The 16,624-nt window shown below is 41.8% G+C and overlaps 1 protein-coding gene across 2 annotated transcripts; it reads right to left on the reverse strand.

The window, feature by feature from the left end:
- Positions 1-9,156: 9,156 nt before the first annotated feature.
- LOC100966668 (HLA class II histocompatibility antigen, DQ beta 1 chain-like) lies at positions 9,157-15,847 on the reverse strand. Of its 2 annotated transcripts, XM_003789293.3 has the most exons (6): positions 15,667-15,847; positions 13,997-14,266; positions 12,071-12,352; positions 10,665-10,775; positions 10,079-10,102; positions 9,157-9,535 (listed from the first exon to the last, which is right to left on the reverse strand). In XM_003789293.3, exons 1-6 carry the CDS (start codon positions 15,785-15,787, stop codon positions 9,522-9,524), a joined length of 822 nt encoding a protein of 273 aa, XP_003789341.2. In that variant the 5' UTR covers positions 15,788-15,847; the 3' UTR covers positions 9,157-9,521. The 2 variants fall into 2 exon arrangements, with proteins under 2 accessions (XP_003789341.2, XP_023368725.1); XM_023512957.1 differs by lacking the exon at positions 10,079-10,102.
- Positions 15,848-16,624: the final 777 nt, after the last annotated feature.

Genomic DNA, 16,624 nt, shown 5'->3' on the forward strand with positions numbered 1-16,624 from the left:
ATCCAATGTACACAGCCCTTCTATGAAACTAATATATACTTCTCAAATGAAAGAAACAACTTAATTCTAGCCCAAGAATATGGGGAGGGGGTGGGAAAGGGGAGGGGAGAAGGGTGGCTGGGTGGTGGGAGGGTGACACGAAAGATCACCTATATTTCTGTCTAATAAGGGTACAAGTGAACTTTTCTAGAACTAGAATGTAAATGTTTTGACACAATGACTATGCAAATGACATGAAATTTATGTGAACCAGCTTGATGAAAGTATTTCAAAATGTATATGAAAACACTACACTGTACCCCATGTTTGCATTAATGTATACAGCTATCATTTAATAAAAAAAAAAGAAAAGAAAAAAATTTATAAAATAATAAGAAAAAATGAATACTAATTGTATTGATGAATTATTTTTCAAATTTTGGGCATGGTAATTGGCATTGCTATATTTTTTAAAGTTATGTTTTAGACTTTCATGATAATATAATTATGAATAAAATGATACATAACGTGTGGGATTGTCTTCAAAACTATTTGGTTTTCCTGTGAGAGAAAGCTCATGGATTTACCAAATTATCCAGGAATTGATGATTGTTAATGCTGGGCTGTGGATGTATGATACTATTCTCTCTATTGTTGTATGTAGTTGAGATTTTCCATAACACAAAGTATTTTTTATTTTTTATTACTATTTTTTTTTTATAGAGACAGAGTCTCACTACATCACCCTTGGTAGAGTGCCTGGCATCACACAGCTCACAGCAACCTCCAACTCCTGGGCCTAGGCGATTCTCCTGCCTCAGTCTCCCGAGTAGCTGGGACTACAGGTGCCCGCCCTAATGCCTGGCTATTTTTTTGTTGCAGTTTGGCCAGGGCCAGGTTTGAACCCACTACCCTCATATATGGGGCTGTCACCCTACCCACTGAGCCACAGGCACTGCCCATTTTCTTAAATTTCAGATTAATATGAGGGTACAAACGATTAGGTTACAATGTTTGCATTTGTTAGATAGGTACCTGTTGAAGTTCTGTTCTGCACTCAGGAGGTATGCCATATACCTTTACATTGTGCCCTTTCAGTGGAAGCACACCAATCCCCCTCCCTCCTCCTCTCTCCTCCCTCTTCTTTCCTTCCCCCATCTTGAACTGAATTGAGTTTTTCTCTTGTGTGGGCATGTATTAGTTCATCTACTGACTTCATATTAATATCAAGTACATTAAACACTTGTGTTTCCATTCTTGTGATACTTTACTAAAAAGAATGTATTTCAACTTCATTCAGGTTAATACAAAAGATGTAAAGTCTCCATCAGTTTTACTGCTGAAAAATATTCCATGGTATGCTTATACCACAGTTTGTTAATTCATTCATGGGTTGATGGGCACTTGGGTTGTTTCCACATCTTGGTGATTGTGAACTGAGCTGTGATAAACAATCTAGTGCAAATATCCTTATGATAAATTAATTTTTTTTCTTCTGGGTAGATACCTAGTAACAGAATTGTAAGATCAACACAAAATATTTTTTAAAGTGTTTTGAAAAAGCCAAAATAATTGATAGAAGAGCATTCTATTTGAAATTATGTTGGGTTTTAAGGTTTTTCTCATTTTTACCACACTTAGGAAACCTTAAATCAAAACCCTATTTTGAACTACAGGAACCTCTGAGAAATATAACCCTAAAGAATGTATATGCTGGCTATAACCTGTGATCCCAACTACTAGAGAGGCTGAGGTGAGAGCATCACTTGAGGCCAGGAATTTGAGACCCACCTGGGCAATGCAGTGAAGTCCCCCCCAATCTCTAAAATTATGTTTTAAAAATTAGCCAGGATTGCTGGTGCATGCCTGTAGTCCTAGCTACTCAGGAGACTGAGGTGGGGGAATCCCTTGAGTCCAGGAATTCAAAGCTGCATGAGCTATGATGGTGCCACCGCACTCCAGCCTGGGTCACAGAGTAAGACATTCTAAAAAATAAATGCTAATACACAAAGAAATAATAGCAAAGGAAAGCAAAATGATCCTTAGTTTATTATTGACTGGTGTAAGCTCAAAACCTTGTTGATATTACATATTCATTGATTCATGATTTTAGTCAATCATGCAAAAATGATAACTGAATACCAATTTTGGAAGAAATACTGTGCTATGTTCTTAATATTAAAATAACATGAAAACAGAGAAATTCATTGTCTTCACATAACTTCAGTGAGAAAAAACCTATTTATCTAATAATTCTATAAATATATAATTACTAACTATGAAGAATTTATAAAAGAAAGGAATAGGTATTATGAGAGACTATTGCATAGGGGCCAGGTATGATTTGGTAGAGGTTAGAGGAAACTTGAAGAAATGTATCTTAAGATAAAATAAGGTACAGGTGTGAAGAACAATGTTGAGGGAGACAGAGCAGATATATATATGAGACGATCTTGCAATGTAAAAGAGAAAACAAAAATACAGTAAAAACAATTATCAACTGATTTAGTAGAAAAAGTTCATGTAGGACAAACAATTTATTTAAAGTACCTCTAAGTAGAATTCTTAAAGGTGCAAAGACATTGCATCTATAAAAGTAATAATGGGGTGCTATTTTAAAATTGAAATTTTTAATAGAAATGTTAGAAAATTAAATCAGAAAAACTCCTCAAAATTAAAGAAGATAGGGTGGTGCCTGTGGCTCAAAGGAGTAGGGTGCTGACCCCATATGCCAAAGATGGTGGGTTCAAGCCCAGCCCCAGCCAAAGACTGAAAAAAAAATTAAAGAAGATAAATAGATGTATTTTAGGAAGAATAAGACATAAAGGATAAATTCAGGAAGTCCAACATCAAGTAGCAGAGATAGAGAAACAGAGAAATTAAAGAGAAAAAGTTACCAAAAATAAATTAGTAAATGAATCAGGAAAATGTTTCCAGATATAAAGGACCTGATTCTTTACACAGAATGGGATTATTAAGTATGCAATAAAATTAATGAAAAATTCATCTTTAAAAGACACATCATTTTAAAATTTTTTAAATCTCAAAGAGTTAAAGGAAGCTCATAAAATATTCCTGTAAGTGAAAATAAAACAAACCAAAACAGACAAACAGATAGAAAGCATTAAGAAGTTAGACTACCAGATGTTTTTATTATTAAGATAATGAGAAAGGCTTTTGTAGTTCTAAAGGAAAATTATATATACCTCTTCAAAATCACCATTCGTCATGAGGACAGAATGAGAATATTGTCAGTTGTGAAAGGATGTAAAATTTATTTACCATTAAGCTGCTTAAGTGTATGATTTAATAAAATGATACTGTTAACCAGGAAATTGGAAGGCACAGGATCCAGGGAACACTGGATTCAACTCAAGAGACCACTCAAGGGGAATCCTGATGTGACAGCTCCGTGGCAGGTCTAAGAAGCATGGCTATATAAATGATAATTAAAAAGTAATAACTTTTTTCAACTTTTTGAATTAAGCAATGAGCAAGGCCCAAAAGATTTTTATTACAGTAGACATCAATAGTTTGAACTTTAACGATATTTTTTAAAATGTATTAACAACTAATGATTTATGACTAAATATTAGGTAGGCAGACATAATGGGTCTCCAAATAAGATGTGGATGTGCAAAACTGCAACACTATGAGGAATACAAAAGGATAAAATTTATAATATCATATACGGCATTATGAAAGTACGTTTAAATCACGTTGTTCACTGCCAAAAGCAAGTCACAAAATTATATTTACAGGCTACTTTAAATGTTTAGGACACACATCCATATGTTATCTGCATGTACTCACATATACATAAAAACATATTTAAAAGTTTTAATAATATACACCAAACTGAAAGGATAAAATATTGATGTGCAAGAGAGGAGATAACTGCGTTGGTGATGAAAATAAAGAAAAAAATTAGCCTTATTTATAACTTTTTCTAAAAGCTAAAGAGGAAATAGTCATGCATTAATTACATTAAATGTCTTTTAAAGAAAATCAATGACCACAAAACTAAGGTGGTTAGGGCCGGATGCAGTGGCTCACGCCTGTAATCCTAGCCCTCTGGGAGGCCGAGGTGGGTGGATTGCCTGAGCTCACGGGTTTGAGACCAGCCTGAGCCAGAGTGAGAACCTGTCTCTAAAAAAAATAGCCAGACCTTGTGGCGGGCGCCTATAGTCCTAGCTACTCAGGAGACTGAGACAAGAGAATCACTTGAACCCAACAGTTTGAGGTTGCTGTGAGCTGTGATGCCATGGCACTCTACCAAGGGTGACAAATAGAGACTCTGTCTCAAAAAAAAAAACAAAAAAAAAAACTAACTAAGGTTTTTCTCATTCCTCAACTTCTGGACAGCTCTGGGTAGTTGAGCTATAAGTTGATTTGCACCTCCAAGTTTGCCTACAGCATTGTATACAGTTGCAGAGGAGACAAATGGAAGAGCACCTTCCAAATGTAACTCAGCTCATTATATTCTTGAACTCTGCACATGTTTTTGAACACCTTTAAAATAATCATTTCCACTTATTCTTGCAGTGAGAACTTGAATTTTGTTTAGGTATCCAAGTCCTCCATATGTCCTCCTCCTCTTTCGGGAGAGGTTAGTATCATCCCAATTCCTTCAGGGTAAATCTTATTTAGTCCAGCACTATCATTAATTCTTTTTTCTTTACTTTTTTTCTTTCTTTCTCCCTCTCTCTCTCTCTTTTTTTTTCTTTTGGTTTGTTTATGAGACAGTCTCTCTTTATTGCCTTGGGTAGAGTGTGGTGGTGTCATAGCTCACAGCAACCTCAAACTATTGGGCACAAATGATCCTTTTGCCTCAACCACCTGTGTAGCTGGGACTACAGGCACCCATCATAGCGCCCCGCTATTTTTTAGAGACAGGGTCTCACTATGCTCAGGCTGGTCTGAAACTCCTAAGCTCAAGTGATCCACCTGTCTCTGCCTCCCAGAATGCTAGGATTACAGGCGTGAACCACCATGCCTGGCCTCAATTATTTTTCCTTAAAAGTAAGGGGTTTTTTGTTTGTTTGTTTTTGTTTTTTTGAGGCAAAGCCTCAAGCTGTCCCCCTGGGTAGAGTGCCCTGGCATCACAGCTCACAGCAACCTCCAACTCCTGGGCTTAAGCAAGTCTCCTGCCTCCGCCTCCCAAGTAGCTGGGACCACAGGCGCCCGACACAATGCCCAGCTGTTTTTTGGTTGCAGCATCGTTGTTATTTGGCCGCCCGGGCTGTATTCAAACCCACCACCTTAGATGTATGTGGCTGGCGCCTTAGCGACTTGAGCCACAGGTGCCAAGCCAAAAGTAAGAGGTTTTAAAATAGGCCAACCATGTTATTCTAGCCAATGAGAGAAAGAATTTTTCCTGATGTAATTTGGGGAAAGTTTTTCCTCTTATAAGCAAATGTCATGTTTCTAAACTGTATTAGGTAAGGATGTGACACCTGGAGATGCTGCAGTCATCTTGTGATCATGAGGGAAGCCAGATTGAGAGAATTCAGAGTAGATGCAGCAGCTTAATGTGCTATAGTGGAGCCCATCTTATAGATTTCTTTGTATGTAAACCATTGTGACATGGATTTTTTAAACTTCTTTTTTTTTTCATTTTTTTCCTGCTGCCTCAATATTCCCACAAACAGGCTGTAAGCACCCTACTTAAGTGAGTGTGTCCACGAGTGTGGCAAAGTTGGCCCTTGACATAGTTCTCCTTCCTGCCCTCCCTTGAACATGACCTAATAAATTTCAAATGCTCCAATAAAATCCTCCCACACCCTTTCTTGTGTACTCCACTCTGATCTCCAATAAGGGCACTTACCCATAGGTTCTCTGATCCACACCTGCTCCCTGATGCTCCTCCCACGTGACCCCCTCCTGATGTGCAGTGCCTCTGTCTCCCCAGAACCTATAATACATTTTGTTTTCCTGAAACTCATGTCCACTCTTGTGGCCACTCACAACTGATTATTACCTAGAATTCAGAATAGACAGAAATGTTCATATTGCTAAATGTACTTTCAAAAGGTATATTTGGTCACTTGCAGCCAGAGTCACCTGAACTGGCACATACCATGATTACATATTAACACCTGCTGATTGGCATGGCCTCCTAGGCTTCAGTGAAGATTCACACTCATAAGATATACTCAGCTACACCAAGGATCTAGCCATGCCCAAGACAGTGGGCCAGAAAATTTTGCTACTATTCCAGCCCAGGATTTGGGGTATGTGTCTCAATCAGTGGATCTGGATGAGATGAAGGTAGTTAGACTACAGAACTCTTTCAGTTTGAAAACTGACAGCCTGCATTTCTTCAAACTTCTGATACAGGGCCAGAAATTTACTTGGTCTCTAGCCAAACTCTTGGTATTAAAGAACTGAATTGTCCCTTGACATATCCCAAACTATGATAATATTTAGGAAAACATTCCAGTCTCAAATAAATTCTATTTTTTAAATTTCATATTAATAGGAGGGTACCATCATTAGGTTTATTTCCTTCATTCATTTATCAAAAAATTATATGTAGAGGACCTCCTATTTACCAAGCTGTGACAGGCTGGGTTCCCTGGGGAAGCAAACTATGAGACAGAGATCAGCCTTCAGGGCGTGTATTAGAAACTACTCTTGAGATTAATAACCCACGAGCAGGAGAAGGGAAAGAAGCAGGTTTTTAGAAGTTGTACTGTGATGCAGCCACAAAAAAGGCCTCAGCCTGACCCCCGGGGACTTAAACTACAAGTGCCCTTCAGATTACTTCAAATTAGAGGAAGACTTCAGGGCCTGGACAGCCCCCACACTCACCAGATGCTGAGGATGAGTTTACCCTGGGAAGTAGGGTAGAATTAGGTGTGGCACCTCTTGTCACCTAAAGCTGTCAGCCTGCACCATTCCCAGCAACTGAGGAAATAAATCCTTCAGTCCTAAAGGGAGGAATCTAGGTGACTCAGAAAAGTATCTACTACAGAAGTACTATTCTAGTCACTGGAAATACATACATAGTGTGGTGGAAGAAAACAAATATTGGCAAAAATGCAGAGTCTCTTAACTTCTATTAACTCTGTTGATTCATCTTAGAAACCCTCTCCTTTCAGGTAAACATCTCACAGTAGTTAGGAAGGCCAGGAGTGTGTTTCAGTAAGATATTAACCCTTGGCAAAAATTAAATCTCACTGGCTTAAATCATGAAAATGGACTCAATTTCACAGCCATTCAAGGGATTCTGGTTATACACCCTCCCCTCAACAATGGCTTCTAGGTGTTTGGTAGCTGAGAAAGACAAAACAGATCTTATACTCGCTTGTAAGTTTCCTTGGCTGGCCCTAGTCACATGATCCCAGCGTAACAGCAGAGGAGGCTGGGAAATGTTCAGGAGCTTTAGAATATTGGTGAGCACTGCTGTCTTTGAAAAACATATTTATATTAGTTAAGGTAAGAACCAATGTTCATGACTGGAAGATTGTTCTCCAGTACACCCATATACTTTCATCCAAGTTATGAACCTCCTAAAAGTCAGTCCTTTTTTCTTAGCGAACTTGCTTATGAAGGATGCATTTATTATTTTAATTAAATTATCAATTAAATATTACATTACCCAATGAAAGCTGGATGCAAATATAGTTGTTTCTATGAAACTGTCACTGGAAGGAAAGCACGAGAACTCTGATCCTCTCATTAAAAAGGAATCTTCCAGCATGAGGCCAGTGTGACAATGTTGAACTACAAGAATCTCCTAAAATACACTCCATAACCACCCTGATAATAAGGCTTAAGCTCCAACTAGGAAAATCAAATTTAATTATCACCCTAAATTATGAGCCTGGTTCCAAAACTAGCCTTCCCTCTTTCTTTGCAGGGTTAAAAGCAAGAGCTACACATATAGACCATTTCCCTAAGAGTGTCACTCCCTCCTGACTCCTATGGTAAATGATAATGCCAGCTATGGTTTGGATGTTTTTGTCCACCAAATTTCTGGTGGACAAAAAATTTGAACTCCATCATTGGAGGTGGGGTCTAATGGGAGGGGTGTGGGTCTTGAGAGTGGAGCTCTCGTAATTAGAGTAATGCCCTCCCTCGGAGATGAGTGAATTCTCTGCTCTACTAGTTTTGAAAAGAGCTGGTTATTAAAAAGAGCCTGGAGGCAGTGCCCATAGCTCAGTAGTTAAAGCGCTGGCCAGGTGCACCATGCCTAGTGGGTTCAAACCCAGCCTGGGCCTGCTAAACAACAAAAAAAAAAACTAACCAGCATTGTGGCAGGTGCCTGTAGTCCCAGCTACTTGAGAGGCTGAGGCAAGAGACTCACTTAAGCCCAAGAGTTTGAGGTTGCTGCAAGCTATGATGCCACATCCCTCTACCGAGGGTGACAAAGTGAGACTCTGTCTCAAAAAAATAAATAAATAAATAAAAATAGCCTGGGGCCTGCAGAAGCCCCCTTACTTCTTCTCTGTCATGTGATCTCTGCTCCCCTTTTCCACCCACCATGAGTGGAAGCAGCTTGAACACCTTGCCAGATGCAGAGGCTGGTACCATGCTTCTTATACTGCCTGAAGAACATGAGTCAAATAAACCTTTTTCCTTTATAAGTTACCCAGCCCCAGATATTCCTTTATAGTAACATAAAATGGACTCAAGCAGAAAGAAAAGAGAAAGATGAAGATCTCATTGACTATCTCCATCTAGTCACTTCTAAAGTGGACTTAACCCCAAACTTCCTTTTTACATGAAAAAAATTAGTTTGGGTTGCATTTCTATCAATTAGAAGCAAGAATAATAATTTAATTGCTGATTATACTTTCTCAAAAGTAAAAATTGGTCTTGATCAGTGTAACTTGCCGGGATATATCTGAAACTTCAGTCTGGTTTTCTGCAACACCAGGGGTCATTATGCATGTCCCCAGACAATTCCACCCAGTTTACTTACACAGTACTCAGCAAACTGGAAGACAAATTGGGATATCATAAGGCCACTGCACTGAACATCAACAGAAGGATATGACAAGTGAACTGATTGTTTACGCCCTCTGCCCACCCTTACAAGGCACCAATGATGCTTCTAGTCTCCTTTCAAGGAGCAACCCTCCTCTGGCCACAGTTGGCTGGATCACCTCAAAATATGTTCCTTCACACTGCAGTGGTTTCTGGCCTCCACCCAATAAAGAAAGCATAGAGTACGAATAACTCATAACCATGTTTAATTATTTAAAAATCCCTAAAGTCAGGTAAATGACTTGTGCTTCTCTTGAGTAGTCTGGGGGGTTGGGGCAGAGGTAAGAATGCGAATAGAGAAGCCCCTTGGGACCTAGGTAGACACAACTGGCAGCACACGGGCAGGGGCTCTGGGTCAGTGCAAGAAGTAAGTTCATAGCCAGATCCTTGGAGCAGGGGTCACAGGAGATGACCTGGCAGCTGTGTGAGAGCCACTGTAGGACTCTGTTCTTAGAGAACACATTGACATAGGCAGCTGAGAATTCTGGGCAGACAGGCAAGCATTATGGAAGACTGATAACCAATCTCCGTCAAAATATCCTTAGGAGTCAGTGCAGGAGGCCTGTAGAAGAGAGAGGAGTGATCACGACAGGAGACCTTGAGAGAAACATTCTGCTCCCTCCCCTCTGGCCCCAGCAGCACCAGACTGAGAAAGCTGAGGTCCAGGGCATATCACCATCACACACCCCCAATATCTATGAGGACATGGAATTTCAGCTGACTCAGCTGTGTGGAAGGTTGGGGAAAGAGCTGCTACCCTTCTGGGGAAAACAAAGGGCTCAATCTTTTTAGTAAATTGGATGACAACTGGCCTTCTTTCCATCACTAGCAGACTCTTTTAGTCACTGCTAAATATCTACAGGCAGTAGCCTCCAATATGCAGAACAAGGTAGACATTACCCAGGTGCCTGACACCTAAGACGTGGTTTTGATTCCAAGCTTCATAGAAAGATGCCTTAAAATTAGGACTTAATTCTGGAGTACGATTTCTAGAGCTTTTTACAGAAACTGGGCAAATTTTCCCTTAACTCTTAATCCTCATAGAAGGGAACAGGCCTTCTTACACCTGTCTCCTGTCCCCACTGAATGTGAACAAAAATATTACCTGCTGGTGAAGGCCCATGAGGTCCTATCAAAAAAAAAAAAAAAAGTCACACAGTCACTAATAGTCATTCACTAATAGTCACAATCTCACCCAAAAGGGAAATGAGATATGCAACATAATTGGAGAGTTGTATTTTTTCCCCACCCATGTTCCACAGGCCTTGACTGCCCTAAACTAAAAGTCTACCAAAACAAATGAAATTGGCACTAGAAGGAAGGGAAGCTGAGGCTCTGCCTCTTAATGGAGGAAGTTTTTGGAAAGGAGCCCGTGAGACAACGATGAACAGTAAGGAAGCCCTAGAATAAACTTCACCAGTCACCTCTGTGGTAGGGCTACCTTTCAACCAGTAAAATTGGACTCCATTGCCTCCCACCAAGTTGTTCCATCTCCTGCCACCACCAGTGCAGCCTCCTTCTTTCCATGGTCAGGAGGAATGAGTTAAATCTAGAGGCAGAGCCTCTCTTAACACAAGGTCTTGGGCCCAGCCCATTTTACCCATTTCCCCATGGCATTCCTCACCTTTCTGACTTCTGTGACTGATGACAAGGCCCAGCCCATCTTCCCCATTTCCCCTGACATTCCTCACCTTTCTGACTCCTGTGATGCACAATAAGGCCCAGCCCAAGGAAGATCAGCCCAAGCACCAGGCCCCCGACACCACTCAGCATCTTGCTCTGGGCAGATTCAGACTGAGCCCCTGGGGAGAAAATCCTGATTGTCATTGTTTGTTCCCACACAGCACAGTGCCCCTGCTGAGGACCTGAAGTCCAGTCTGATGTGCAGGAGGTGGAGGTATCAGGGTGTAACCTCAATGTAACTTCGAGTGCCATTGACTTATGTTTGAAGAAGCTTTCCCAGAGTCCACATGAAGGGATGTTCCTTTAAGACCCTCTGAACTGGCTTGGCACCTGTGGCTCAATTGGCTAAGGTGCTAGCCACATAAACCTAAGGTGGCAGCTTCAAATCCAGCCCAGGCCTGCCGAACAACAATAATGGCTGCAACCAAAAAATAGCCAGGCGTTGTAGCAGGCGCCTGTGGTCCCAGCTACTTGGGAGGCAGAGGCAGGAGACTCACTTAAGCCCAGGAGTTGGAGGTTGCTGTGAGCTGTGAAGCCACAGCACTTTACCCAGGGGAATAGCCTGAGGCTCTGTTTCAAAAAAAAAAAAAGACCCTCTGAACTGATTAGAAAGCTAATCAGGTAGGAGGCAGACCCTAAAAGCAGAGTCTGGCTGTCTCTGGAAAGTCCTGAAAGGGACCCTGAGAGCAGAGAAACAAGGTAAGTTAACATGCATTTCAGTTACAAGTTGCACCTGTTTTCTCAGACAAATGGCTGAATAAGTTTTTGTGGTTGCTCTGTATGGTTTCTTTGTACTCTAATCATATAAACCATTGGCTGCCAATTAGTTTTATTATTAGGATATGTACATGCAGAACTTAGTATTGTTAAGACTATATGCAAGAAATAAAGTTAGGGGCTGTCGGCCAAAGTGAGCTACAGTCTCCCCTCTTAAAAACATTTCAGTGCAGACTATTTTTCCGTGGCACCGATTCACACCAATTCACACAACATCAGGGGAACTTAGTTCTCCATTCTGACCACCTTAGAGAAGGGAAGGAACAACCTTAGACATAGTGGGTAGAGAAGGGAGAGGAAAAACACCCCTACTCCTCAGGAATACACCCAACCTTGACCCTGAGGACCTTGTCACCAGCTATAATAGTCCCTCAGAGCTATCAGGGCTGGGTTCCAGGATCACAGTGTATACAGTGATCTCTCTAGTGTCTGGAAAGACAATTGCATACAAACTTTTCTGATACCCTTGCCATGGAACAAGCAGTGCTCTCTTATTTTTCAGAATCTCAAAATTATCTCCTGTGAGTCCCAGCTCAGTAGTGACATCAATCCCTATACTATGGGATTACGTAGGCCAGAGGGAACTCTGTTATTGTTTTGTGAAGCCCACAGTGAAAGAAAAAAAATTCCTCCTTACGCCACTCCACAGTGATGGGGCTCTGGAAGCTGGGGTGCTCCACATGGCAGGTGTAGACGTCTCCACGCCGGGGAGTCATTTCCAACATCACCAGGATCTGGAAGGTCCAGTCCCCGTTCCTAATAAGTGGGGTGGACACAACGCCAGCTGTCTCCTCCTGGCCATTACGCAACCAATGGACTTTGACCTGGCCTGGATAGAAATCTGTCACCGAGCAGACCAGCAGGTTGTGGTGGTTTAGGGCCTCTGTCTTGGTTGGGGAGATCGTCACTGTAGGCTCCACTGGAGGGAGGGACAGACACAAAGACATAAAAGTGAGATGTGAGACCACCAGGCAAGTATCCCATGGGGAAGAGTCCCTTTTGTTACCAGAGTGGAATGATAATTGGGGTCCAAGTCTTAATTAGAATCCAAGCTCTGCCACTTATTAGCTCACTAACACATATTAGTCCACTTTTCAGAATCTAAAGAGATAATAATCATTCTATGGCAGTTACTTGGTTTATGAAATTGAATCACTTTAAATTTATAAATCAATATATTATACAGGCCAGTATTTACAAAATTAAAAATAATAATAAACTTGGACACCTTTTCCTTCACATTTATTGAAATTGAAGGTCACCATTATGGTTGGCTCTACTGACTCATTCTAGGACAGGGACACTGTTTTCTGTTAATCCCAGTGTGGCTTTGACTGTCACCTGCTGGTGTGCGGCTATTGCCATGAGAAGGCCCAAGAATAGTAATGTGCACTGGAAGTTAAGAAGGTACAGACATTTCTGTGTTGTCAACAAAGTAAACATCACATCCTTCTTAAAAAGGAATGCTTCTCGTGTAGACTGAATTCTATAGTTCTCAGCCTGTAATATTAATAAATTTGAGAGCAGGAGCACCTCTTGAGTATTGCCAGTCAACACAGCACCCCTCTCAGTGTTTGGCTTACTCTCAGCTCCATGCCCTTTTGTGGTGAACTCCCCATGAAAATACAGTAGTAAGAACAAGTGGCTAAGATGCAACTTACAGAGGTGGTCAACATATAGAGGTCAGGCTTCCACTGAGTACATAAACAATAGGACATTAGCCTAATCCAACATGTGGTAATAATAAAAAATGAAAAAAGAATTTACACTAAAGAAAACAATACAACTATGGGACAAAGTCCACACCTTCTACCCCTTCGTGTAGAGTGGACTCAACTGGTCAAGTTAGGGGGGCAAATTAATATTGTGTGTCACAGTCAAAGTGATCAAGACACAACTTATAGAGGTGGCCAATATCTAGAGGTCAGTCTTCCACTAGTACATGTGGTGCATGTCTGGTCTATGAAAATTAGGTCAATTTAAGGAGCTGGTCAATATAGGGAGGTGGTCAGCTACAGAGGTTCTTTTAACAGTACAGAAACTTAATCTCCTCACCATATATGCCTTCTACACTTTATTTCAGTCATTCATTCAATACTATAAGTAGCGAGCCAAACATAAACAAAAAACCACATTCCTGACTTCACAAAAGTTGTAATCTAGTAACAGAAACCAGCAAATGATTGTTATTTCAAAAGTTTGTAAGCTTTAATAGAAAAGTAGGAAAGACTTGAAAACACTGCTCACCATGCCTCAATCGCCTTACCTTCTCAGATTGCCACTCATGATCAAAGATAACACATTTTCCCTGCCTGTTTTATATTAAATATAGCTTACCCTTTACCTATGGGACTATTTTACTGCGCCTCCCTTATTCCCTTTGTGGGAAACGACAGTACTGTCAATATTTAATCCACCTTTTTCCCACTTACTTTCTTTTAACAGGGCACTCTACCGAGGCAACAGAGTGAGACTCAGTCTCAATAACAGTAACAATGACAATAATAACTAGTTACCAACCCTGCTCCAAGGACAGACCCGAGGGAGGGCAGCCCGCGCTCACCTCGCCGCTGCCAGGTGAAGCCCTGGTAAGCCTCGTAGTTGTGTCTGCACACCGTGTCCACCTCGGCCCGGTTCCTCTCCAGGAGGTCCTTCTGGCTGTTCCAGTACTCGGCGTCCGGCCGCCCCAGCTCAGTCACTGGCCGGTACTCCCCCACGTCGCTGTCGAAGCGCGCGAACTCCTCCAGGTTGTAGATGTACCTGGTCACAAGCCGCACCCGCTGCGTCCCGTTGGTGAAGTAGCACAGGCCCTTAAACTGGAACACGAAATCCTCTGCGGGGACACCCGCGCGTCAGCCGAGCCCGCCGAGGCCGCCGCCCTGCCGGGCGCTGGGGTCGCGCGAGCCGGGAACCTGCCGGAGGCGGCGGCGGTGTCCTCTCGGCTCCCGGCCTGCCACGCCCGCGGCTCTTCCCCGCCCGCCCCGTAGGCTCCCAGAGTCCGCGGCCGTGTGGGGTCAGGGAGGCCCAGTCGCTCACGGCTGCAACCCCCGCCCGGCCTGCGTGCGAGCTGAGAGCGGAGGGCAGGAGGGGAGATGGCGCAGAGATTCCTGTCCTTAGAGGGGTCGGGGCGCCCTCCCATGAACCCTCGTTTTCCGTAGAATTCCTCAGCTACAAGGATCCAAGTAAGCCCGGAATTCAAGGCAGTGGCACGCATGGCCTCATATTAAGCAAATAGCAACCTTGTGCTTGTCCTGACAAGCGTGTTCTCTTGGTCCCTGGGCCACTGCTTTCCTTCTCACTCAGTCTCAGGGCGTATTCAGGGTTTACTTGGGGGGTACTGCCACTCCCACCCAGCTGGAGTGTGAGGTTCCTCACTCCCCTGTAGTGAGAAGGGACCTACACTCTGAGTCCCAGGAAGGAACATCTTATTCATGGAAAGAACGCAAGCTTTCCAGTTAGATTAGATTTCAATTAAGTAGTGCCCATTACTGCCTTGGGCAGGTTACTTAAGAGTATCCATATCACAAGTATAATTGTGTAGAACAAGTCATAATACCTACATAGGAGAGTTAGAAAGATTGAGACAATTTATATAAAGATACGAATCCTGTGTCTGAAACGAGTGGTTTCTCAATATGTGTTATTTCACATCTTTACATCCTTTATATCCTCCTAAATTTAGTCCACCATCAACTCAGGTATGAAGACCAGTTATTATTTGCCCATAAATCAATAAAACCTGAAGATTCTCTGTCTATGGTCACCAAATACCAAGAGTTTGCCTCTGTGAACCCTTCACCTAGAATCAGGAATATGGAGACTTATTCCTCAATGCTGAGATTATAGAGACCATTGCTGTCCTACATTTCTCTAATCCAGAATTCCATTAGTCCAGACAAGGTCTTAGGCAAGCCTAAAATAACAAATCTGTGTCTTTAGAGAAATTAATATCTTCAAAATTAACCCCGTGTACACTATGTTCTATCTCTGCTAGTAGATCTATCCCTTCCTCCTCCTCCATTATCCCCAGGTTTTAACTCATGGCATAGAGGCTATGCTCACCTGTCATTAGAAGGTGGACATGAGACTGTAACACAGACCTCTTTTCAGAAAAGAGGAATTGTATGATAAAAGACTGTATTCTGAGATCATAGAGATCATCCTACATACCCCAGCCCAAGGAGAGTCTGTCCCCCAGAGTGTGGCTCTGGAGAGCAGCTGCCCTGCACTTACCTGGGGAGTCACTGCCCTCAGTCACTGGGCTGCTCAGCATCAGCAGAGTCACCATCACAGCTGCTGTCCAAAAGCCTCCAGGGATCTGCACAGCCATTTTCCAAGATGTAATTGAGAACATGGAAAAAAGTAAGGGTAGTCAACACACAGTTCACGCTTGATGTGCCCACTTCAGAGACTAAAAACCTGTGAAAGCTTCCATGCATGTTGGGATTGGAGAGTTCCTAGGAGAGGAACCAATCAACACTGCAGCTAAAGGACATCATATGTTTCTGGGCAGACATATTTTATGAAGGTTCTCAGTCCAGTGCCTTGCACTGTATTTTCATTAAATTGTATTGGATAAACATTTGATACCTGTCTAGATCAGAAAATTGAATGCTTTAGGGGTTTCAAACCAAAGAGAAAAATAACTCAAGAGTAGACATCTTTGTGATGTTTATTTAAAACCTATTGTTCTTAGCCAGTCATTGTGGCAGGTGCCTATAATTCCAGCTACTTGGGAGGCTCAAGCAAGAGAATGGCTTAATCCCAGGAGTTGGAGGTTGCTGTGAGTGGTTATGCCATAGCACTCAACCCAGGGTGACAGCTAGGGGCTCTGTCCCAAAAAAAAAAAAAAAAAAAAAAAACTACAGTTCTTATACTTGAGATTTTTAATATGGGAAAATTAAGTAGGGATTGTATTTTAGGGGAGAAAAATTTGTTGTTATGGAGATGTTCACTTCTATTATCTTAAACACTGAGGAGCCTTAAGTTGGGGTGAGAAGAGCAGAGTTCTTAGAAATGGTTTTGAGTTCTGCCATTTATGTTCTTTGTAGGAGTCAACTAATTACTGAAACTCTTTTTGCTGCAAGTTTCTCTTTGTAAAATGCAGATCATATTTTGTACATTTTCATCTTGATATTCATATATACAAACTTAAGAGCAATATAAATTATTTAATATTAAAAATAGTTTT

This window comes from Otolemur garnettii, unplaced genomic scaffold (genome assembly GCF_000181295.1).
Source record: "Otolemur garnettii isolate 467f Iridium unplaced genomic scaffold, OtoGar3 scaffold00031, whole genome shotgun sequence".
Taxonomy (NCBI): Eukaryota; Metazoa; Chordata; class Mammalia; order Primates; family Galagidae; genus Otolemur; species Otolemur garnettii.